At 39.0% G+C, this 26106-nt stretch overlaps 1 protein-coding gene across 2 annotated transcripts in view; it reads right to left on the reverse strand.

Moving 5' to 3' along the window:
• The window catches only part of SLC17A6 (solute carrier family 17 member 6), a 38090-nt gene extending 15220 nt beyond the window's left edge, over positions 1-22870 (reverse strand). The window contains exons 1-4 of one of the 2 annotated variants that reach the window (XM_007174809.2): positions 22048-22870; positions 19067-19319; positions 17358-17476; positions 841-955 (exon numbers count right to left, since the gene is read on the reverse strand). In XM_007174809.2, coding sequence (XP_007174871.2) covers positions 841-955; positions 17358-17476; positions 19067-19319; positions 22048-22133 — 573 coding nt within the window. In that variant the 5' untranslated portion in view covers positions 22134-22870. The remainder of the gene's footprint in view (positions 1-840; positions 956-17357; positions 17477-19066; positions 19320-22047) is intronic. The other variant, XM_007174810.3, reaches the window with a different exon arrangement.
• Between the last annotated feature and the right edge of the window lie 3236 nt (positions 22871-26106).

A 26106-nucleotide genomic window follows, 5' to 3' on the forward strand; every position in this document is an offset into this window, starting at 1 on the left:
TCTTCTGATTAAGGCCAAAGAAAAGATCCTCTATTACTCAGTTCATCTGCAATTCTGAACAGTTTGAGTAATTTGAGAGACATTTTTGTGAGGCGTTAAACTCAGTTATCCCTAAGTATAAGGAATCCCTACAGAGGAAGGTGACGCTTAGCTCCTTGAAGGTCATACTTCCTGAAATTAGTGTCTAGAACTTAAAACCTTTAAAATATTCTTTTTCTGTTATCTTGATCCTATCATTTCTTCTTTCTTTATGGAGAGACAGGAAATTGTTTTCAGTGCCTTAACACTTTATCTGGCTTGTCTACTCCCACCATACTTCATGGAAAGAGAAGGGGCAACAGGTATGCCATTCTCAAGTTTTTAAATGATGTTCTTTCAAAGGCTACAGGCTGATGGAGCAAAAGTCAATCATTAGAGTTAGATGCCAAAAGTATACATTCAATGAAATGTTTTAGCGAAAACTCAGATCGTGATTTAAAGCCAACAGGGACTTGTTATAAAACTCTCCAAAGGTATTAATTCAAGGTTATCACCAGCAGAGGATGGACTCAAAATTTTTATCACAGCATATTAACAAAAGTGCCTGTTTTATTTTTTTTAAGTCAAATAGTCACTAGACATTTCTTTAACACCACTAAATTCTAGAGAAGTGGGGGTAAGCAGTCATAGTTGTAGTTTGTCATCATTTAAAGACATCTGATTTCTAATTTTCCAATTTTTTTTAGCACTCTGTAGACACAACCTAATAAAATATATTTATTTGTAGATCAAAACAAAGATAATCTTCTGATTCTTACTAGCATGCCAAACTTAAAGTGATGTCATCCTGTAGTTGCATACCTCAACAAGTCCCTGCAGTATCCTAACAAAGATGACACACCCATAATGCACTCTGGCTGCTGATGGGATTAGCATGTTCAGGGTAGAGGTAAGAAGTATGGCAGCTCCAAAAACCCTGGAAAATAAAAGGAGTTAATAGATCTATGTTTCTCAGATCAAGTTAATTGCAAGCAATTTTAAGGTAGACTGTTTTTTTCTAAAAGAATAAGAATGTTCTGAACTTGATTGGCTAGCCATTGCAAATAGATACTTGGACTACCTTGAATTACTACATCATTTGAAGCACAAGAAATAAAAGAAGGACCCAATAAATCTGGTTATACTTAATTTTATTCACTTTCTTCACAGATCTAATTACAAACTGCAAATAGATAATTAATCATTGTATATGTTTTTGGTCTATATATCAGTCTACAATGTAAGGTGCTTAAGGGCAAGAGCTTGTTTTTCAGATACACTTTTGTATCTCTAATGCATAGCACAGTGCCTGATACATAGTAGATACTCACTGAAGAGTTGTTGAAGAAATAATAAATGCCTAAATGGAATTGTACCTCATGTGATACCATGAAGCATGGTAAATATGATTCCATTCATAAAATTTTATGAAACAAATCTCATGATCAGCTCCCTCAGGACATGTTTATAATAGAAATCATGATCACTTAATATATCTATCACAGGTTTGTATGTCTTTTTGTGTAGATGGGTAGGTGGTGGGATTCTGTCTGAGACACACCTGTCCTTGCATACATAAAAACAACAGTTCAAAATTGCTAACACTTTTATCCATCTGCAAGTAAAAATTCCATTCAGTCATCAGCTGAAAAATCTTCCATAATGCTAATACTAAGCAAGAAAAACATCTCCTTAACTGGGTAAATTTAGAAATATTTTCTGGCAAAGAAATTTGGGGACACATTATATCTAATGAGCTAAGCTGTGTGTTCTGTGCAAGTTTTTTCAAGTCAAACTTAGAGCCTTGGATTCAGTCAAGATTGGTTGCCTCATAGAAGCTCTCATTTTTCCAAGGGCACATTTAAATGTAACTGTTAAAGACGTGAGTTTCTGAAAGGGGCCTTGATCATTATTAATCTGCTCCTGAAATTTGAGAAATGGCTTTATGAAGGGCTGAAGTGGATCAGCTCTTTTTCTATGAATCATAGACTGAACCAAATACATTTATTTACTTGATGTAGCCTAATATCCACCTGCCCTCAATGGCTTCTCTTCAGAAGTAACTAGTCACTCAGGAGGTGAATATTCTGTTCCATTCTTCGTCTGTGCTGTTGCTGAATAGGTATCTTTGAGTTTGAGTCAAAGAATAACTTATTTCCTAAATGTTTAGCACAAAATAGAAACTTTCTATTCCTAGAAATGATTATTCCCATTAAAATGCCACACATGCAGTGATATTAAACTTCTGCCAAATATAGATTTATTTTTCAGAAAATAAATGCAAAAATCCCATAACCTGTCTTTATAAAATAAAAATCCAAAATTGTTATTTAAATTGATTTAAAATGTATTTTCATGCTTGATTACTTTCAAGTTGAAGGAATTTTCACCTCTTTTAAGACTGAAATCCACATGTTCTTGTGTGCAAATCCCAGAACACTTTGGAGGTTTCCTTTAGGGCTGAGAGGAACTAGATAGAAGGAAATATATGTGGCAAGTTTCCTGGACCTAGTGGTAAATGGTACCTGATCCCAAAGCCCAATGAGGAAAACATATTTTTCCCCTATTCTGGGAGTTTGAATGTTGAACATGTGCAACAGAGAGGATGAAGGCAGAAAGTGCAAATGACACAGGAGTTTTGGGCATATGGGTAGGCTGTCTTGATACTGAAAAACTAGTGTTGAGAGCATCTTTCTGTAGATCCATCCCACTTTGCTTATTATGCTTGATAATAATGAGACTGGGGCTGCTTAAGACATCAAGGATAAGGAGAACCAGAGCTACATGGTGCTAAAGGATTTTCAAAAGTGTCTATATGAGTTATGCATCCACCCCATTCAGCCCTTTGGAAGAATTCCTTCAAACTGTCATCTATGAACCAGCTGCATTAGAATTCCCTGGAATGCTATTAAAAATGCAGATTTCTCACTCCAGACTTTGCAAACCAGAATGTGCTAGGAGTGAAGCCTGGAAATCTGTTCTAATAAGTAGTCCAGGTGATAATTTTGCATGCTAAGTTTTATAAAAAAAATTAAAACAACAACAAAAAACCACTGTACTTTTTAAAATCCAGGTTTATCTAACATGTGTCTTCTTTTCTAATACTGTACTTATTTTGAAAGAATGATGCATGATGTTTATTTTCTATGAATATAGCTTTTAATCATCAGCTTCTTTCTCCCTATTTGAAAGAGTTTAAAATACTGCTATCTCTAGATAAACTAGAGAGAGATGAATTTTATCCATTCTTTAGCTCAAGGTTTCTCAACCTCCACACTACTGATATTTTAGGATGGTTAATTCTTTGTCGTGGGATGTAGTCCTGTGCATTGTATCATATTAACAGCACCCCTGACCTTTATGCACTATATGCCAGTAGCACATGCCTCCAAGTTATGACAACCAAAAATGTCTCCAGCAATTGCAAAATATCCCTTGGGGGACAAACTCACCTGCTAGTAGAGCTGAATCAATTATGAACTATTTGGTACTCAACTCACACTATAGTCAGAGCTAAATTTAATAAGCGCTTATTTAACTTGCTAGACACGATGCTAACACTTCACATGCCATAAAACCCACAACCATCTAACAACCTAATGACATAGGCATTATTAATACACCCATCTTATAGATGAAGAAACTAAACTTGAGATAAGTGAAATCACTTGCCCAAGTTGTTAACCAGCTCTAGGTAGAGGAGCCTTGCTTCAAATCTAGTCTGTCTGATTTCAAAGTCAGTGGGTTTTGCCACTGGGATTTATACCTAATTATGCACATAATATGTAGTTAGTAATGTGTTTCAGTATTCTAACCGTAAATTTAAATAATCATCTTCACAAAGCTACTTGAAATCACACTACTATTCCTGAGATAAAATGTCAATAGATCACTTTAGATGTTTATTTTCCACTCTTACCCTGAATATAGTGTTTGCAATTATATAATCTGTGACATTTCTAAATGCTTCCTACTTTTAACTTTCTTAATCTGTTTAACCATCCATTTTTATTATTAGTGGCCATTGCATCATAAAAATGGACTGACTTGTTTTCTAACTATTTAAGAATACAATCCATCGAACTTTTCAGAACCTAGTGTTCTTTTCTAATTTCATGAAAATGATATCCAAATCAACAGCCAAGTAATTAAAATTATGGTTATCAAAATTCTCAGCCAATATGGGAAGACTTTACACTTTTTCTTGATGTACTACATACAGCCAAAACTGAAGCAGACACTTCATTCAACACTCATTTATGCATTCACACTCCAAACCTCTGTGAGACTATATTTAAGGTACTGTGTTGAGGAGAAGGGAGCTACAATTTACAGAGCACTTACTATACTTTCTCCACCTACATTAATTCACTTAATCCTCACAACAACTCTCTGAGTTACACTTTCTTTTCATTTTATAAATCAGAGAGTAGAGACGGACTGTGCAAGAAAAAAGCAAGCAACAGAGCTGATATTTGAATCCAGAACTGTCAGATACGGAAATCTGTAAATCTGCGCTCTTTCATCTACATGATGCAACTAGGCAGCTAGAAAAAGGCAAGGATGTCCTTGGTGTAGTAGAAGAGAAAAGGAAAGACAAGTAGCCAAGCGACAACATATGCCAAAGGTCAAAACAAGAGTACAAATGGAAAGCAAAGGAGAGAAAAGTCCATTCCAGCTGGGGTGACCAGGAAACAAGTCCATCAGGAGGAAACTTTAAAGTTGGGCTTTGGAAGATTAATCTAAAAAAGAATGAAGAAATTCCAAAGAGGAAATGGATCAGCAAAGTTTTGAAACATAGAAGAGATTACATTACATACCAAAAACTAGGGCAGTATTGAAAATGGCTGGACACAGTAGTACACGTGAGTAGAAGTAAGAACATCAGGAGTGAGATGATGAACAGGGAAGTTGTGAAGAGGGTTTGAGGAAATGTAGATAGGATAAGGAAGGCTAAGGAAGGCAAGAGAAGAGACCATAAGTCCATGACATCTTGGAGATGATGGAGTTTAGGGTGATCATAGAGGGAAATCAATTATGCCCCTAAAGTCAAGTAAATATGAAGCTTACTGAAATTGAGAAGAGAGGCAACTATGAAGTCAGGGAGACAGAAGGTGACCAGCATGCATGTAAGTTCAAGTAAGATGGAGGCTTGCAGGGGAGTAAAGGGGCCAAGGTCAGTAAAGTTGGTAGAGAAAAAAAAGATGACATAAATATTGTACAGAAATTTTTGTAAAACTTTAGCTTTATTGCTTAATAACTATGTGACTGGAAAGTTACTTAATCTCTCTAGGCTTCTGATTCCTTGTCTATAAAAAGGGCAGTGCTGTGTAATGGTCTAGAGCATGGTTACTAGGCCAGACATCTGGGATTCAAAGTCCATTTCTGTCACTTATTAGTTGAGTGATCTTGAATGGTTTATTTTACTATCTATGCTTCATTCCTCATCTACAAAACATGGATATTTACAGAACCTATGAGTTATTACAAATTAAGCACCCAGAAGAATGTCTGGCATATCCTAAGCATTTAAGATTCAATGTTCAATGATTATAGTAATCTATTATATTTCATAGGATTGCTGTGAGGCTAAATGAAATAGTATACCTAAAAGGCTTAGTCTGGTGCCTGGCACATAAAAATACACCCATAAGTGTGAGTCAGTCAAGTAGAAATAATCATAGCCAATGGTGTTATGCTAGTGTGTGCCAGACACTATTCTAGATTCTCATTTTAAACTAGCAACTCTATTAGAGGGCCACCACTACTATTCTTATTTCACAGATAAAATAACCAAGTCCCAGTGAGTTAAATAAGTTGTTAAGGTCACATAGACATTAAGTGGGGAACTATGATTTATAATGACTCAGTCTGGTTGTAGATCCTAGTTATTTAACCACTAAGCTCTATTGTACTTTAATAGGGGCAGAACTAATACTAGCACTAATATTGCCAGCAGCAACAGATAAAATAACAAAAACTCTGAAAGACCAAAACATTATTGAAAGGTGGATTGTCAAAGCAGTGGGGAGTGAGAGCAGAATTCTACTCTGTCCTTCCTATGGTTTGTTTGTTTATTTATTTAGTACAGTTGACTTACAACATTATATTAGTTTCAGGTGTACAACATAGTGATTCAATATTTTTATAGATTAAACTCCATACAAAGTTATTATAAAGTAATGCCTATAGTCTCTGTGCTGTACTTACATCCTTGTAACTTATTTAATTTATACCTAGTAGTTGGCTTTGAAGTAAGTAGTTAAATGGAGAGGCTCATTTCAGGAGGGTTGTCTTTTTATGAACAAAATCTAAGCTTCACAAAAGAAGTGGAAGAAATAGTAAAACTGAGTATGGAAAAGAAGTTCTAGGATATAACATAGTTCAGCACTACGATTTCCAGAGTTCCTCATGTATGATCATCACCTTAGGAAGCTTGTTCAAACACGGAGTGCTGGGTGCCAGAGCTTCTGATTCCCTAGGTTTGCACGGTGCCTGAGAATCTGCATTTCTAACAAGTTCCCTGGTGATGCTGATGTCGCTTTTCGTGATATTAGAATCATTGATTTAGCAGTACTATGCTAGATATTCCCCCAGCTGTCACAAAAGAGACAGATCTGGGGCAAGGGGCAGGCCCAGAGAGAACAGAGCTTGTCATAGCTGAAGTAAGAGCCTTACCTTTTATTATAGAGGGGAGCAGCATGGGTGGAATGGAAACACCTGCTGAAAAGGACAATGTCCTTTATAAAATACAAATCATAATTAGATCATTTGATCAAGACCCAAAGTGAAGTTCTTTGACGTGGTTTTGATTGTCTTCATTAACCAAATTGACCGAGCAGCTGCCATATTTTTCTTGGGGACATATAAACAGCATGACATAACATTAGTTAAGAATACACATTCTATGGTTACACTGTATGAATTCAATTTCCAACTCTAATTTCTTATTATGTCTGACCATGTGCAAGTTGTTAATACTTGAATTCTCTAAGCCTTACCTTCTCCATTTGTAAAATGGAGATAATATGTCTTCATAATTCAAGGAATTATCATGAAGATTAAATGAATCAATTATGAAAGGAGACAGTATCTGGTTAACAGTAAGTAGTTTATAATATCAGCTATCATGATATAGAAATTCCCTAACATTCAACAGAGTTTTCAGAGAAGTGTCATTCTCTGTCTTTTTCTTTCAGAATGTTTTTGCCCTAATTAATAATGCTATTTCTGTGACCATGGATTCAAAGTCGTTCTGTATTATCCTGAAATTCTAGAAGCTTAAAGTGCATGAATTCTAGCTCCCATTCTGAGGGCATATAGAATTGATTAAAATGCATCAGCCTCTCAATCTGTGCCTCAATAGTCTATCTAAAATACCTGACAGGAAACAAACAAGCAAAAATTGACAGCCTTCTTCAGATCAATTTTACTTGTCTTGGAATCCCCACAGATTTGCCCCCAATACCTACCCACCATACACACACAGGCATGCCTTTCTTTTCCAGCTAATTGCCTCTCTCAGATATTCCTAAAGCACTGTAGATCATTTTTATAAGACTTAACCCAAGACTTCATGTGTTCCTCCATCCCCCACGTTATTTGTGTCTCTTGGCAGACACAGTCCAGGTCTTTCATTTCTTCAAACTCCTTGATGGTAGCAGAATACTTTGCATGTGGCATGCTCTTAAGAAATGATCACCAGTTTCTTTTTTATAAAGATTTTAAATCGAGGGAAATGAAATCTTCTCTTCCTGAGATATACATAGGTGATAACAGGTCTTTTTTTCTTTGAGCTTTCTTTATCCCAATAGCCTTAAAATCAATTGACCATTTATTTGTTCTTGAGTTTTTAATGGGGACAAACTGCTGTTCTGGGTATCCTAATAATTCTAAGAAGCTGAGTTACTCTCATAGAATAACTGTAGGATGGTAGCTATGGACTACAGAATTTAGAGTACTCCTGTGGATAAATCCTCACTTGAAATAGTTGCTGAGTTCAAGTACATGACCCAGTCTGGCCTCACCCTTAAGTCTTCCAGACAACACTGTGGAATCTCCTGAAACCAGCTGCCATTTCACTTTCTGTTCAGCACAACATCCTCATTAGCTTTTGAAACCACTGTCTTTGAAGCTCTGCTTTCAAAATTAAACTAGGTGGTAATGCTTCAGAGGTGATATATTGTCCTCTTAAAGAATCTCTCCATTTATCAATATTTAACATAGTTGTATATGCTGTATTATGCTTGATAGTCATAATTTTTGTTTGGCTTGATGTTACAAAAACAAACAAATATAAGCATTGAATACATTTTTGATATCTCAACAGAAGGAAATAGATCACATGCTAAGAAACATTTAATATTCATGTGAGTTTTAGTTTCCCTAGCACCAGTCTCTGACACACAATTGCATTTCACGGCAATATTGCCCTGAAAATACTACCCAGCATTACCTGTTTTTCAAGTTTATCAAAAGACTTGTCTAAAAATCAAAACGATGCAAATAAATAAATATTTTAAATTATTCCACAGCTGTGCTGCTCTTTCCTATGGACCTAGCCCAGCACTAAGTAATGTAGTAATTTTAAAAAAGAGACTATAAAATAGATTTTTTTTAAAGAACATACACACAAATCTATTCAATAGGAAAAATATATTTAGTAAAAAGCACATCCTTTGAAATCAGACATACTGGGGCTCATATGCCAGATCTTCCTCTTACCAGGTAGTGATCTTTGGGAAAATAACTCTGCTATTCTGTGTTCAGTTCTCTCATCAGTAAAACAAGTATAATAATGTCTGCCGTATAGAGTTGCTATAAGGAAGAATGATGATATGTATAAAAAGTTTAGTGATACGTATATTTATTATTCTATTTAATTCTAATTGCATCTGCCTCCTGAAATGGAAAACTAAGGCAATTATGAAGACAATTTATATTTCATATCCTCTCTCTTCCCACCCCCAATACAAATGTACTGTTTAGGGAGAGGTAGAAATTTTATACCTGAATGATCTACTTCACATTGATTGAAAAGCTCTTCTGATATTCACTCACCCCTCTCCACTTCACATAATTAGAGTGTCTCTTCTGTGTTTCCATGCAATGGAGCTGGCTTTCTACTTTTCCCCATTTTAATCTAAAAGCTAGATTTCTGGACTCTTTTTAACTATGGATTAGGAGAAGGCTGTCCTCTACTCCATCATATAAATTAAACAGTCATGCTATTGCTTGACTTCAGAAGGCTCAAAGAGAAAATTTCTGTTGTTTTTCAGATTCATTTTTACAACCTTTTTGTCTTTTGAAATTCCATTGTGGATTCTTTTCAGGTACATCTTTTCAATGCCTCGCCATAGGTTAAATGTTAAACTTTAAAACATATCAAATAATAATGTAGTTTATCTGAGAATGTTTTAATGAATTGGTGATTATAGAATAGACATTTAAGACTCTATTCAATATAATTAACCAATTACACACTTGTAAAATTAATCCAATTTCTGATTTATAGCCTGGGTTTTCCATTTGTTTTGTTTCTTGCTTTATAATCCATTTCAGTTAAGAAACTCACATAAGGTCTGATCACTGCTTCTTCCAAATAAAGGTGAATAATGTGAAGAAAAATAAAGAAATATTATATTTTATATTAAAAAACTTTTTTAGAAATAAATTTCCCCAAATAAATATTTTTCCATTTTTAAATAAATTTTTGATTTTCTGGCTTGTAAATCTAGGTTATCTATAATATCAGGCAGTACTTATATCAGTATATGTAATATCAGACAATATATTTATATCAGTGTATTTATATTTATGTCAGTACCATATATAAAAATAAACCATCAGTGAAAATTCTAGCAAATTACACTAATTTTTTAGCAATGAACGAAACTAATATATTGCTTTTGCTGAACAAATAGTCAAACTATCTAATTAGTAATTAGATAAATACTGCTGAACTTGAAGTTCCAAATAATAAGATGAATCTCAACTAAAATGGTATTTTATTCTGTTTAAAGCCCTTCTCCTTATAATTGGAGCTAACGTGCTACCTTATAACCCACTCCTGGTGCGAACATAAGTAAGTAACTGGCTTGAGAAAGAAAAGCAAAGAAATGTGCAAACTAAATATGAAAAATCTTAACTTTTCTGTGCCTGAAGAACAGGATTAGAAACTGATGGGTGCTCTAAATGTCTCAAAGAACATCATTACAATTTCTGTGAAATGAAATAAGAGTCATTTGCTTATTAAGATTGATTTTCAAAACGATAAACCACTTGAAAGCTACTTAAAATTGTTGTTTTCCTCATGATTTCTCTTGCAGCCAATGACATACTGAGATGAATTCAATTTGCTTATTTTCAAGTTAAAATCTCATTTTACTTGTTTCTCTTCTGCTTGTTATGCATACACACACACACACACACACACACTCCAGTGTTCTTAAAGTGATTATATGTAAGATAATATAATCATTTCACACTGTAAGACAAAAAAGGGAAAAGAATTGTGTGTGTGTGTGTGTGTGTGAGAGAGAGAGAGAGAGAGAGAGAGAGAGAAGATAGAGAGAGGGAGAGGAGATTCTATATTACCAAACAGATTGCCAGAATTGAGAGGCGTATAGTATCCCTGATATAGAAATGTTTGGAAAAACAAATGCAGTTGCTGAAAACCGGCATCACGCCCTGCCTGATGATTAACATTCATTGTGACCCAGAGTGAGTTAGCTGTGAAATTCCCAGTCATCTTCTTTTTCTATGACCCATAGCCACAAACAACCTCACATATCAAGCCCACCCGACAAGGATTTGCCCGGAAGAGGTGACAGGAACACTGGTGACTTGTCATTTCTACAGATGATATCTATTTTTCCGGAATCAATCAATCAGTTTCCATTTGGGTAGGGGCTTGTCACTTAACAGGGATCTAGTGTTCCTCACCCCAGGTGTGGCACTAATCCTCTTCTAGAGGGTCTGTAGGAATAGACTGATTCAGGCTGTTTAATGGATTTAATCTAATCAAATCAGGACTCCGGTGCCTCCCTTTGTCACATCTGATGCCCCCATTCCCAAATTAAAAAAGGAATACACAAGCACAAGCCAGACCTCTGGGTCCCTTGGTACCTCATTATGTTGTAAAAATGACTTCATCACTCATGACAGAGAAATTAGACAGCCCCAACAGTGGCATATGGCAGCGGGAGAATCATTCTACCAGCTGCCCACCTGACTCTCTCCTCCCTCAAAATCACGTCCCTCCCCCCAGAGGCTGCTTCTGCACTGCAGTAGTAGGCTGTGGCAGCGGCAGGGGAAGCCAGACCTAGTAAGGGTGGGAGGAGAGGAGAATGGAAGGAGAGAGAAGCGTGTGTCAGCAAACCACGTGCAAGCCCTTAGGGACTCCTCCTCCCAGATACATCTATTCATCTCCTGGAAAGGGTATTTTCTTTTGTCAGAAGAAAAGAAGGCCTCTTCTGCATTGCCCCAGATGCCTAACCTATAGAGCCCACAATGGGAAGATGGCTAGATGTTTGATAGGCAGCTAGATGAGTGAAATAGAGATAGTCACCTCTGGCCTTAAAAGACTGGAGGACTATAAACCAATTCCATCATAGCAGGATGGTGGTCTCTTGCAGCAGGCTTTATGCTCATAGTCTGAATTATTTTCTCACCAAAAGGAATTTGCAAATATTTCTCACTGGAAGTGTTAAGAAACCCCTGCTTGCAATCCATGTTACAATGGATAAGTAAGTGTAGAGGAGAAAAGATGATAGAAGAGAGAGAGAGAGAGAGAGAGAGAGGGAGAGAGGGAGAGAGGGAGAGAGGGAGAGAGGGAGAGAGGGAGAGGGAGAGAGTATTTGGTGATGAGACTTAACAATCTATTTACAATTCTTATTACAATACATAAAGCACATCTTCATTATTTTATTTCTGTGAAAGAAAAATGACAGAATAACACCAGTAAAATTATTTCTTTCTGGACTTAAAATATGAAGATGTGTTTAAAATATCTTTGTTCATCTTCCTAAAGATCATTCTCACATTTTCATAATCAGGCAAGCCAGATATTTACCTAAAGTATATCAAATTCCACTTACATAAATGCAAATGCACATTAGTAAACAGTTCTATAATCCATGTATTAAAATTTGTTCATTTTTAAGTATAAAGCTTCTCTTTTTTATATCAGTAGTACAAATTGAGTTGTATCAATCAAAATTGCAAGGAAGAACCTCTTCTTTCTTGTAGACAAAAGCTTTAAACTATCCCAGTCGCGCTCAAACCTCTACAATCTTCTAGAAGCTCAAACTCCCAAAGGGCTGCGTCAGGAGAAAAAGTTCCAAATACCACGTTTTTTCCTCCAGAAAAATCACACTATTTGTCTAAGTCATTATCAAGTTTGGATTTTCCCTTTTGCAGGGAAAAGAACAGAATCACTCATGTTATGGCCAAATCATTTGGGAGCCAGGACACACACAAAAATACAGTATGTTTCTCCTGCCACAAAAATCTAAGAATCCCTTGGGCCTGCTAAAGCCTTCTCTCTCTAATTCGTGGATTTCTGTCCTGGATTTGGGGCATGATAGATTGCAGGCACTCATTCAGAGGGCAGAGGGCTCAGCTTGCTACTGAAAGTGAACTTTGCGATAAAGCACATAATATGAGGCAGGGATGATAAATTTCAACATAGAGAGAGCCTGTGGTCATGTATCACTGGACACCTGAGTTTTAGTCACAATCTCTTTGTGACTTTGAGCAAGTCACCGCCTCCCTGATTCTCTATTTCCTTTTCTGATGGATAAAGTGAGAGGATTGGATTAGATGAGCCCTGTCCAGTTCTAATATGGGTTCTTTCTGTTATAGGGCGTTCACTATATGCTACAGATACATGTGATCTTCAATCTCTTATCTGAATAAAGAACTGTTTTCTCTTTAGCAAAAGTCAAGTTAGAAACCCAAGAAATACCTGAAAAGATAAAATGTTGCACTTGGAACTGAACCCTCTTTGATAAAGGATAGGGGTGGGGGAAATAACCTTTAATTTTCATCAGAGAAGCCTAACCTCAAACTTAAATGGATTTCTCTATGCACATTTATAATGCCTGGCCAGAGTTCAAAGATTGCATGCACTGAAATACTAGCGCTCTCTACACTCTTGGCTATAAGTAATTTTTTAAGACAGCCCTTTACAAGCCTTCAAATGAGATTTATGACATTTTCAGTGAACAATAATTTTAATTGTGAATAGTGTGTATGGGAAAATAATTTTAAAGGCAGAAATCTGACATGTGAAAAGAGGTATTTTTATCACAATAGAAATAATCTTTTTGCATTACTAATACAGCAAGCTTAAACACAAGTGATATTGAGTGATCATAAGAGGTTTTTTCTTTCAATTTTTCCTGAATTAAGATGTTATTAAAAATAAATGATAACAGCCAACAATTATTGAGTGCCAGGCATATCTAAGAACTTTACACATATTCTCTTATTTAGCTGTCATGATACTCATATTAGGTAGATAGTTCGATTAGCTCCCTTTTACAGAAATGCAAACTGAGGCTCAGAGATGTTAAATAATGTTTTATGTCATTCAGTTATTAAGTAATACATCCAGGAGTCTGAACCCATGCCATTTGGCTTTAGATCCTGTATCTTAACCACTATGTAATATTGCCTTTTTTAAAAGGTGCAAAACACTTTGTTGTGATGTTTATTTCATTTATTCCACAAGTATCTATCATGGGTCCGGGTCTCTTTGAGGTGCTAGGGATAGAGCAGTGTAAATAACAAGGACAAAACTGCTTGCACTCATGGAGCTTACATTTTATTGTAGGAAGGCAGTTATTTCTTAGTTATAGATGAGAAAGAAAAATAGTGGTATGATAGCTGGCAATAGTGCTACATAAAAAATTAAAGCAGAGTTGGGAAATCAGGAGGACAGGAGCAGAATAGGGAAATTTTTAAAATAGGGCTTAGATAATATTGCCACCTAGACAGAGGCAGGAATAGTCTTTGTGAATACAATATCATCCATTAAAAATATAGTGTTGACCAAACTCCTTTGGTAAATCTGAACTTCTTTGGTTATGCCTTTGTAAAAATTTTGTTATTTCTCCCACTAAATACTTGACCAGGTTCCTCATCACTCTCTAAATGCAAGATAAAGATAGTTTTTTAGCAATTTCACATTCATAAATTTTTGAGTTACTGTAAGCCCTATGCTCTTTATTGTTTAAAGACAAAATGAATTTGCCTCCAATACCTTCTTATCACTGTATTAAATATGTTCTCATCTTAAATATTACAGATTTTGTGAGGAATCTTCCTTTGATTCCCCACTCTAAAGCCCTCCATGGATTTGACTAAATTCTCCGGCCCAGGATGTGCAATAGCCCTTTAAGGAAAGGCAAAAGAAAAAAATGATGCAAGAGGTCTCCCTGAGACCCAGTTTCCTTTTGCCACTACTCCCCCACCTTCTCTTCTCATTGAGCAGGAAAGCAAGAATACTTAGAATCGGACAAGAAAAAGGACCAAGAATCTGTATTCTGACAAAGAGTAGGGCTGCTTTTGCTTAATCCATGAAATGGAGAAGCCAAATCATCGTCATTTGTTTTTCATTGAGAAATCTGCCAGGAGGTGTAACCAGAAGCCCTTCTCTCTAGAGGAACTGTCTCCACACACTTCAGTTCCTCTACTCTAGTTCCACCCACAATGCTGATGGCAAACACTTTCCAAAATGAGCTTCTTTTACACCTAGAGGGAAAGGACTCTGTCCCCAGTATCCCACCCAAGGGAAATCTTGTTCTATTATTAAATGATCTATAGGGAAGGGAGAATGGGTATACAATGCCTGTAGGTGGAAAACTGGTCTTGCTGTGTTGTTTTATTGTTTTTGAAAAAGGAAATATACATCTTTCAAGCAAATTCTAAAAATCTCTAAAATTTTGTGTTAAAAAAGTCTTCTAAGATAAAATTCTATGTAGCATGTATAGGACTAATTGGACATTCATCAACTTGTCAATAAAGGTGTCTCTGGGTGATTAAGTTATTTATGATTTTTTTATTATCCTTTCTTTTTAATATATTTTTCTTATTTGATATGTAATACTTTTATAATCAGAAAAGGGAATGTTATACATTTTAAACCTGTTTTCACAGGAGGCTGTATATTTCTCACTGTATGTTTTGTAATATTATTTTCAAAATAAAGCAAGTACGTAAAAGTCTTAAAATGTGATAAGGAAGTGAATCTATACTCTTCTATCTGTTCACAAGATTTTACAATAAATTTTGACTTTATTTTCTCAGCCTTGGAGAATACAAAGCATTGTGTATGAAAATATTGTTTCTCTCCTCTAAATATCCACTTAAAGGTAAGGTGGTTTTGGATTCAAATAATAATTCTAAAATTCAGAAAATTTTTCCCTTGAGGAAAATCTACCAAACAAATTAGAACCTGAGTCAACATCAGTCTTTTCTTTACTAAACATGACACAAATGCTAGCAATGAGCTTGAATTTTTTTTTTTTTAACTAAGAAAACCTGTTTACTGACCTCCCAGTGTTAGAAAGAGGGAATGCTGGAGCATCCCTAGTGTTTTTTCCTGGCAGGAAAATGTTAGCATTTTAACATTTGGCAAGCTGAAGGTTTTGACTCTGAAAAAAAACTTAAAGGCACAGCCATTGTATTTTTATTTCACATTTTATTGAGTTTCCTTTTTTCTTTTTTGGTGACTTGTTGGATGTTTTCCCACTGAAGTGAAGATATTTTACATATGTATGCTTGGAGTATCTTTCTGGGAAGTTTGTTTTGCTTTAGAAAATATTTTTAGGAAAAAAAAAGATTCAAGACACTGCATTTTGGATATAAAAGTCAAAACTCTAACGTGTTCATTACCAGTAATATTTAAGGGAATATTCCTTTACATTTTTCTGCCTTATATCAATTTTTAAAATTTATCCCATCCATAAAATTGGGTTCTCTACAGTTAATAATTTTCAGTTTAAACTGATACATTTTTTAAAAGAATATTTTTTCTTCTGTTGGGTCTGAGTCTTAACCATCATCATGTCAAGGTAAAGATGATATTCAAAAGGCACTATTCCTAATCTATTGCACTCTCCTCTTGACATTTTGAAGGCCAGTCCAAAAATCCTCACCCTAGGGGCATTAAGCCTAAAATAAATTTCCAAGAATCTCTCCCTAGGCCTTGGAGATGACTGAGAAATCTTGCGCAGGAAAACACCTCTGGTGAATGGATTGTAGGTGACAAAAGCCAAGGAAGGGGCCTTGGAGATTTCACTGAGGGATAGGGAGAGACCAGTTTAGGAAAGCAGAGAGGAGATCAAGACTAGAGAGGTGCCCAGTTCTAGATTACTTCCTAGGAAAACTTGACCTTTTGCGGGGAGGGAGAGGGGTAAAGTCATAGGTACACGGTCTGAAAGAAGGCCCAAAGTCTTTATTTGGGGTCTCTATGCAGCAATATCTGAAAGGGCGGAGCGCATCTGTTCTTTCTCAGCTTAACACTTAGATTCAAGAAGCATTTAGTTTTATTTATCAAAATACACACAATGAAGCAAATGAAGCTGTCTCTCACAGTCGGCGTGCCAGGCTGCGCTCCTTGACACCCCCATCCCATCAGTCCTTTCGCCTCGTATTTCGGGGTGCCTCTGCAGGTGGCGCTGGGGGCACTGCTGAGGGCTGGCGCTAGGACCTCGGCTGCAGCCACCACCGCGGCCAGGCTGGAGGCCTCTGGAAGCAGCTGAGCGCCTTCCCCACCCCCGCCCCTACTCAGCAGAGCTCATTAACAGGTGGAGTCGCACCCGGGGCTCCTGAAAGCCCGCCTGGCTCCATGGAAACAAATCCTGCAGACCCAGAGCACCATCTGGGCGGGCTTTTTTTTTTTGCGCCCTACGGGGCGGTCGGCATCCCACGGAGCAGGGGCACCCGAAGGACGTGCACACCAGGGCGCAGTGACGCCCCCCATCCCTTTGTGCCCTCGGCGGCGCCGTCTCTGCTCCCCCGCTCCCTGCCCGGCCTCAGCTCCTACCAGGCACAGAGGCACGTCGACCACCTCTCGAGAAGCAGGTTACGCCAGGGCAGGGAGGCGGCGGCGACAAAGTGCGCCCGCCCTGGAAAACCCAAATCGTTCGGGGCGCCTTTTTCTGGAAGGAGGCACAGTGTTCCAGCCCCGCGAGTGGGTTCCAGGGTACTAGTAGACCTCGCCCAGGAGTTCCCCAACCCCGCGGGGCCGTCGCCCCTGCCCGCGGCCTCCGCTGCCCCTCGGAGGGTACAAGTCCCACCTCCCCGAGCCCCCGCCGGGCCCGATGCTTTACCTGTTGGCGGCCAGCCGAGAAGCGATGTAGCCGCCCGGAATCTGGGTGATGATGTAGCCCCAAAAGAAAGAACCGTGGATCATCCCCACGGTTTCCGGGTCCCAGTTGAATTTGGCTTTCTATGGGAGTAGGAAAACAAAACAAAACAAAAAACAGGTGGAGGGAGAGAGTAGGGTCAGTGCTTGGGCTGAAAATTCATGTTCAGTAATTCTCGGTCGAACAGCCCTCACCGCCCGGGGTACTCCCAGCATTCTGAGCATGGGGGTGGCTTAATTTTCGTTTCCTAACAAAATTGAATCTGTATCTTCTTACAGAGAAGAAATGCCTCTTTTAACTGAAAAACCGTGCTCGTTTGAAATGGATTGTGATTAATAGCGAAGTTGGGCGCCCTGGCTTTGCTCCCCGACAGCTGCCAGGAAGGTCGGATCACCTCCGTGAGCGAGGAGCCATCAGGGCTTGAGTTTGGGAAATGAGGACTCCCCACGAAGGGATTCTGTTCGCTGGCTGGGGAAAGAGACACCTGACGCGGGTCCACTTAGCCGCCACCGACCACGCAGTAGTGGAATCGCTTGGAGAATGGAACCCAGCTGGAGAAATTCTGGGGACGGGGGGTGGGGCGCTTGGGGTGGAAGGTGCTGAAGTCGGAGAACCTAGTAGGAAGGATGGTCCCAGCACAATGGGGATGGGCATAGGCCAGAAAGATTTGGAAAAGCCCGGGGAAACTGGGGGACTCAGTGGAGAGGAAGGGGCTGCTCAGAGGTGGTCAGAAGAGCGGGAGAGGGTGTGTCTGAAGGTCGGGGCCTAACTCCGCCCTCACCAGCCTGGTCCGCTGCACAAGGTGAACCTTACAGTAAACTGGGGAGAACTCTCTGCGCAGGAAAGATAAAAGAGCCCTTATCCGGCCTGGGGAACTGGGGATCCTTATTTTTTCCCCCCTTTGAATAAAATTTTGAAACCAAACGCACTTTGCAGTGTTTCCCGGAATACCCAGGGCCCATCAGCGCTCACAGCTTCCCATCCACAGCCCGTCGCAAATTTCTCAACCCAACCCCCAACCCTTGCTCTGCTTGGCTTACGTTAGCTCAGATCTCTAAACAGGAAGTCAGGACCCACGGGTTTCTGTGACCTTGACGTTGACCCTCCTCTCCCTAAGCGTCACCCAACGCACTTCCTAAGATTACGGGACTGGCTTCCCCGTGACCCCGAGACTGTCCTGCGCCGCTTCGGCTGCTCTCCGACAGTCAGGTGGGACGCTCCTAAAGACCCCTCGGCTAAAACTGCCGAAATGTGTGCACAGTCGTTTGATTTGTTTTTCGGTTTCGTTTCATTTTGGTTAAGGAGAATGTTGGCGAGAATTGGAAGCCGGGGGAAATTAGAACTAATCTGCTGCTCTATTCTTCCGAGTAAAAGAAAATAGTTCGATTTAGTTTTAGCGGACAGTATTAAGGACCAATTCCTTGTATAAAGTCACTCTCCTCAAAAACCTAGTGAGCTAGATGCTTTATTTTACACTTTGCAGGGGAGAAAAGGAAGGCCCAGAGAACAGAAGCGACTTGCCCCAGCGTGAAAAGGGCTTGATTATACTGTCGCGTCCCAATCTAGAAGGGCAGTGCTCGAGGGGCCGGACAAGCCTTCCTCATTCAATGGGGATAGCGGGGCTCAAACAGGTGAAGTGGCTTTGCGAAACCACAGGGCCAGCTGTTGCCCACCTCCTTGATGACCTTGCCCCCGCGGTGGATGGTGCTGTTGTTGACCATGTCCACGATGGCCACGCCCAGGTTGCAGCGGATGCCGAAGGAGATGCAGAAGCCCAGGCCGCTCATGATGGCGATGATGTAGCGACGGGGCAGCCCGAAGCACCTGCAGTCGCACAGCGGCGCCTTCTTCTCAGGCACCTCGAGGGGCTTCCCATCCTCCGTCAGCTCGATGGTCTCCCCGGTCTCCTGCTTCTTCTCCAGCACCCTGCGCGGCACACCGTGGGGAGGCAAGGACGCCGCGGGTTAGGCACCCTCGACGCCGGCCCATTACCAGTTCCCAGGACCGGTCAGGACTCGGGGGATGGGCCCTGACCTGCTTCCCCTCCCTCAGGGGTTAGGGTGCTGGGGCGCCACCAGGCTTCAGGACCTCCCGGGCTCTCCAGCCTTCTTCCAGTCTCCCTCCCCGAGGCAACATCTCTTCAACTTTAATATCTTCTGTCCTAGGGCAACCAGTGCCCATTCCCTCGGGATCCACCCCACAGCGCCTTGATTCACATACACCGCCTGAGCCTAACTTTCTTGCGGGGTCTGCAGTTTGTAAGGGTGACCCGAAAGGCGCCTTCTCAGCGCCTGTGTAGACACCTCCCGCGCGCAGTGCTCTGCCCAGGCGACAGCCGCTTTCATCCAGCCACCCAGCCTCCCGAGGGCTGCTCCGTGGTGGGCGGGCCCAGGCACAGTCCTGCACCCACGCTACCCCTTCCTTCCCAGCCAAGTTGAAGCTTTCCGGGTTGAGGACACCGGGATCCCCTCCCCCCCTCCCCGCCAGCTAAGCCCGGGAGCCCCCTGGCACCAAGGCCTGTCCCGTCCGGTGCCCAAGCGGAGAAGGTCTGTGAACACTCTTTCAGTGTCACGCACTCTCCTTCCCCTTCCTCCAGCCCCTAGGATGCCAGTTCAACAATTACTCTCCTGTTACACAGCTTACTCTTTTATCCCTTGTTACTTGAGTTTGAAACAAAGGCCTCCACAACATATGGCCGACACCTAAGATTCCTACTGCCAGAACATGAATAATTAATTATTCACAATCTTGTGTCACTACTATCTCAGTTACAAACACCGAAAAATGTCATGGACCTATTTCCAAAGACGTAAAATGAGACTCCCAGATTATACCAACGCGCCCCCAAATCAACTCTGGTAAGATGTTCCACACCAAGGTAGAAGATCTCACATTTATGTTTCGTTTTGTGTTTCTTAACTTGCATAGTATTTCCTAAGATTTCATCCCAGTGATTCAGTTGCTTTTAGGCTTTCGTCCTTGGGGGGAGGGGAAAGGGGAAAGCAGAGCGATAGAATGCTTTTACTAAAAGCTGATAGTGCTGTTTTGGTGCACAATACATCAGCGAAATTTCTATTAAAAAGAAGAGGAATGTGAAGGGTAACACACCGTGGACCCTTGAGACGGATATTTAAACAAAGAACCTCTCTGTTTACGATTTGCAGATGTTTTCCAATCCACCATATATCTTTTTTCTATGTGTGCCCCTTTAAATGATTATATCCACACACAATTGTTTTCATACCCACAGGTAAAGCGAATGAAAATTTTAGATCAATTTCAAGAATGCATAGCTCGGGAGATGGCTGTCAAGCAATTTGAGGCCACCAGAAAAAAATGTCAGACTTCCAAATTCTACAGAATACCAACTGGGGAAACATCATAAATGTATTTGTGGCTATGTTAATACTTATTCCTAAAGCCCAATCCCAATGTTAGAGTACACGACAATTTATTCTAAGAGAGAAAAATTGCAACTAATGTGATTTTTTTTCATATTGGCTTCATATGCTCATATATGCAAAGTTAAACTCTGCACCTGAACTCCCCACCTGATGTCAGTTGAGCTGGGAAAGAACAGTTCTTTCCAGGGCAGCTGCGGGACTGCAGGGCCCTTGCAGTATCTACTGCCGCATAGGTGCATGATGGTGCCTACAAGAAGCCCACCAGAACCAGAGGGATTTGGAAAATTGGGAGGTGCCTTGGTCATTTTCTTTACATATCCTATACATTTCCAAAGGCTTCAATTTCCCATATGCAAAAGTTAACGCTCTCTTAGAATCATTTATCCTTTTGTTTCTGCCCTTTCTTCTTGATTTTCACATTATTAAGAAAATGTGTATTCATTTAACATTCTTGAAAAAATGTAAAGTTGTAAAATTTACAGAATAATTAGTATAGTGACTACAGGGAGGATTAAAATTTTAAATCATTTCTAGTACTTCCAAAGTCATTTTGCTGGTTATAATTATGGCTTTTCTTAAAAGCACTGTGACATTTCCCATGCAAGAAATAGACTTCTAGGAGAGGTCAAATAATTAAAAATGCATATACATTGTTTCAGATTTAAAGAGAGGAACTGTTTCAGCTATCAATTACTGATATATTTTGATTCTTCTTCCTTCAGTACAGAAGGAAGATTCCACTGGGGGATTCTCTACTCAAGTGGTTTTAAAGCTGAGACCCAGCTTTCTTTTCGCCACTACTCTTTGGAATTTTATTGATTAGATTTTTAGGTGGTTGTGTTTTTTATTCATTTTTTTGCATTAAAGGAATTTAATTTGGTGTCACTATAAGCAACAAAAGAAAGGCTCTTTGAACAGGTGCAGGTCATTTCTTAATTGTAAAAAGGATAAATCCTCGGTAGGAAAGGATAACAATCTGCAGGTACCAAAACAAAAATCACACACACACACACACACACACACACACACACACATACACACACACACACACACAGCAGACAGGTTAATTTAGTGCAACATTCCTGAATTAATAAGTAGGTTTCCAGAGCAGCCCTGCTTCAGCAATGAGCAACAAAAAAGATTTTCCGAACATATTACAATCTCTCTAAGCAACCAGGATTTAAGGAAATAGCTCTGCAGATTTTTTTTCATGCTGAGTCCTAGGCAAACATAGGTTTGCTTTTCCTTACCTGTAGATCTGGCCGAGGGATTTTCCAGCAATATTCTTTAGTCCCTCTTTCCCTGGGGTCAAAATCCTTTGTTTTACCGACTCCATTCTTGCAAAGCTTGGTGTCGGCTCTTGCCAGATTTAAATAGAAATCGCTAGGAAAGGGGAGAGTTGCACATATTGTCTTAATCGCTTAAGGTAGTTGTAGGTTTTTTCTTCTCAGCAGAACGGTATCGGTGTGCCTCTTGCAAGAGTGCGAGTGAGAGAGAGGAGGGAGAGTGAGAACGAGAATACAACAGAATAGCTGCATGCAACCCACGGGTTTCCTAATAGGAGAGTTGGTAGACACAATCAGAAAGTCTCATTGGAAGGGGAGGATCCGGTGGCAAAGGGCGCACGCAGTGCCCTGGTATTTGGGCGGGTGCAGATGAGTCCTTGTCCTGGAAGTCAGTCCACTGGAAAACAATGTAAATTCCCGGTTTTGAAAGCCTTGTTGCTGTCAAATCTTCTGCCTTTTAAACGTGGGCGGAAATACCACAGAACCCTTGTGTAAGGACAAAGTCAAAAGAATAGTACTTTTAAAAATGGTGCCTTTGCTGTAAGGAGCAGAGCAATTCCAAAACTCATGGGAGCATCTTAGGTCTCAAGTGAGCGATACTGCTATTAGTTTTTCCTCCTTGCCCATGATCTCCTCCCATCACGCCGGCGCAAACTCTGCTCTGCAGTAGAGTCGAATTAAGATGGAGAAAGCTTGCTGCTCTTTGAGGACGTGAGTAAATAACAGATACACAGTTCTGATTTGGGCAGCGTCAGGGAAGATTTTGTTTTCAGCACCGCTGACAGCGCCCGTGTGGGCGCGTCTCGGAAAAATGGTTCAGCACCACGGACAGAGTAAGTTTCAGGAAAAGGGGAGGTTTCTTTTGGCTGGCCAGGTTGCCAACTTTCTAGGGGAACTGGGAGGATGGCCCTGACCAAGGGCTATACAGGGGATCTTCAGGAATGGATGCTATGGAAACCAAGTGAGAAGATGTCATCATCGCCAGGGTTTGCAGGGAGAATGGTGCATTTAGCTCTGCAAAAGAGAAAGACTTTATTAAAAATTGACAAGTTACTTCTAGTTTCCTATGTTTTGCCCAGCACGCTGATGCCAGCTCTGACAGTGTTGCAGGGAAGGAAGATTACAACACATTTTACTTATGTTTGTGTTATTTGGGGCACCGGGGCTCCCTTGAATATAAAATATATGTATACAAAGTGCAAAATTATATTGTTCCTGTGTTTTGTTTTAACCCCTGATAGGTAAGAAAAAAAGGAAGGAAGAAAGGAAGAAAGAAGGAAGCAAGAAAGAGGGATAGAGGGAAGGAGGGAGGCGGGGGAGGGAATAGAGAAATAATAAAAAAAGAATAGTTTTCCTGTGTTCTTGGTTAAATAAAAGGCAAGCAGTTTAATATAAATTCCTTGGAATTGTATGCTTCTTCACTTAACTAATTTTCAGCACACTACTGAAATACCAATATATTGATGAAATTTGTGGCTATACCTTGTGCTTGTTAACAAATTATCGTTGATGATATTTTCAAGATTTATTTAAAATTACTTATAATCTTTTTAAATGTAATTTTTATTTTGTACCATCTTCTCCTAAAGCAGAACTACAGAGAGAAATTCACGTAAGATATTTGCTTTCACATATATAAGAATAGCATCAATGAATCTATTTCATTAAGCAAAGCAAGAAAACTATGCAAGCTTAATGTTAATTATTAATGCATTTGACATGAATCACGAACCTCTTAGATGAAATTCAGGCAAATAGTTACAAAACAGATTGTCCTTGAAACACATTCGCAAAGTCAAAATCCTTGGATTTCCTTTAAGCCAACAGGGGGAGTAGATTTTTCTTAGGGATTCTGTTACCATATCTCAGAAGTATGGATCTAAATACAGAATCGTGTAAGAATAGTACCCAAATAGGCCAAATAATACAATGAATATGCATACACTGAATGGATAGCTGAAAAAAATTTCAAAAGTAGCTAAAACTACCATTATTAAATTTAATATTTATCAAATTATATTTTACTATGAATTATAATAAAGAAAAGGATACTGGAAGCAGCTTTCTCTTATTTTGTTGTGCATTAAAATATATATTTCCTATTACAATACTGAACAAGATTTTTCTAAAACTCTGGAATGCCTCGAAATAGTATCTACCCCCAAAGGTGATCAACTGTAAAAACGGAAAAAAGAAAACTCATTAAACTACGTTCTTCCAAACAAAAGATTCAAGCTAGTCAGGACTTGACTCATCAAGTGTTTTTCAAAATATCTAAGTTTTTCAAATCTTTAGTGAACAAATTCATTAAATTTAATTCATTTAGGGATATCCATTATTTTGAAATTCCAGAAAGTTATATAAAAAATAGAAGTCAAACAAATATCTGTGAAGCTAGGATGGTGACATAAAAATGATTTTTCCAAGCATTCCTGCCTAAGTTTCCCCCGAAATGATTAGAGATCTAAACCACTGGCAAACTTGATTGTTAAGTCATATATGCGTGTGTGTGTATATATATATATATATGTATATATATATATATATATTCATATATACACATATATGAATGATACAAATCCAACACAAAAGCATTGTTTGTAGAGTAAAATAATTACATTCACCTTATTGAAATCAATGTCATTTGGCTCTCTCCTCCATTCTCTTGATAAAAGTGTGAGTGTTTAAATCAGAATTACTGCTAATATTAATTTATTCATACTAAAAATATTTATTTAGTGTTAACAATTTCACTAGGTTCTGGGGCTGTTCCCTGAAAGATCTCAGAAGCTGCATGGGAAATAGACACATAGATACAATGACAGATACTTCTGGGTGAAATTGGACAAGTTAAGTAACCCAGCCTGGGAATATAAAGTGTACAGAAAAGATTTCAGGAGGTGATATTTCCTTGTCTGTCTTAATACTTGAAGAGAAACTTAGTCCTGTAAAAATGATGACAGCCCAGGAAATTGGGTGGGGAAGGATGGTGGCACTTGGGGAGATCCCAGCCAGAGGAGACATCTTGAGCAAAGTCATAAACAAGGGGAAAATGTTGTATGTGAAAAATTACAAGAATTGTTGCTAGGCTACAATTTAGGCTATTCTTAATAGCTACACCCAATATAAGAGACATATATTTAGATATTACTTACTAATCCAACATATTTTCTTCATGCATGGTCCCCAAATCCAAACACTGAACATGTACTTTTGTGACCTTACTTTCACCAGATTTATCTTTATGCAAGGAAATATTAGTAGTTATATATATGACATTAATTTAGGGACATTGAAAAAGTCTTCCATTCTCTGGACACCTTCCCTTACTGTAAATATTTTCCATCCAATTTTAGCCTTAAATTACATTATTAGGCAATTCTTTCTCTAGTAGAATTGTCCCCTTTATCCAAGCACTCTTAGCAATAAAAGGAGAAGGTTTCATTGACTATAACTAACGTGTGTAGTGTTATGATTTATGAATGACTTTCATTTACATTATCTCATTTATTCTTTGGAATGATTTTTCAAAATAACTAATTTCATTCCCAGTTTTTTTTTTATCCCCAGTTTATTGAGGAGGGAAATGAGATTTAATGAATTGCTTGAAGTCATGCAACCAGTGATGAAGAAGCAGCATGGATTAGAGTAGCTTTTCACCATTTAAGATTTTGTTAAAATACAGATTCTGATTCAATAGCTCTACAGTGGAGCCCAAGATTCAGCAATTCTAACACGTTCAGGGCTGCACCTGTGGATCACGATTTGAATGTCAATGTTGTCGAGTATGAAATGTGAAATCAGCTGACCTGCGTTTGGGTCCTGGTTCTGCTGATTAGCATCCCTGCAACTTTGAATCAATTACTTAACTTTAATAAACGTTGGTTTCCTTATTTGTACAAATGAAGGCTTGTAGTAAGTGATCTCTATCAGCCCTTCCACTTATAAAATTCTATGACTTTTTCATTAACTTATTCATTGATGTAGAACAATATTTTCTTCATTTCTTCCACCCTAAGATTT

The sequence above is a fragment of the Balaenoptera acutorostrata genome, chromosome 9 (assembly GCF_949987535.1).
Source record: "Balaenoptera acutorostrata chromosome 9, mBalAcu1.1, whole genome shotgun sequence".
Lineage (NCBI taxonomy): Eukaryota > Metazoa > Chordata > Mammalia > Artiodactyla > Balaenopteridae > Balaenoptera > Balaenoptera acutorostrata.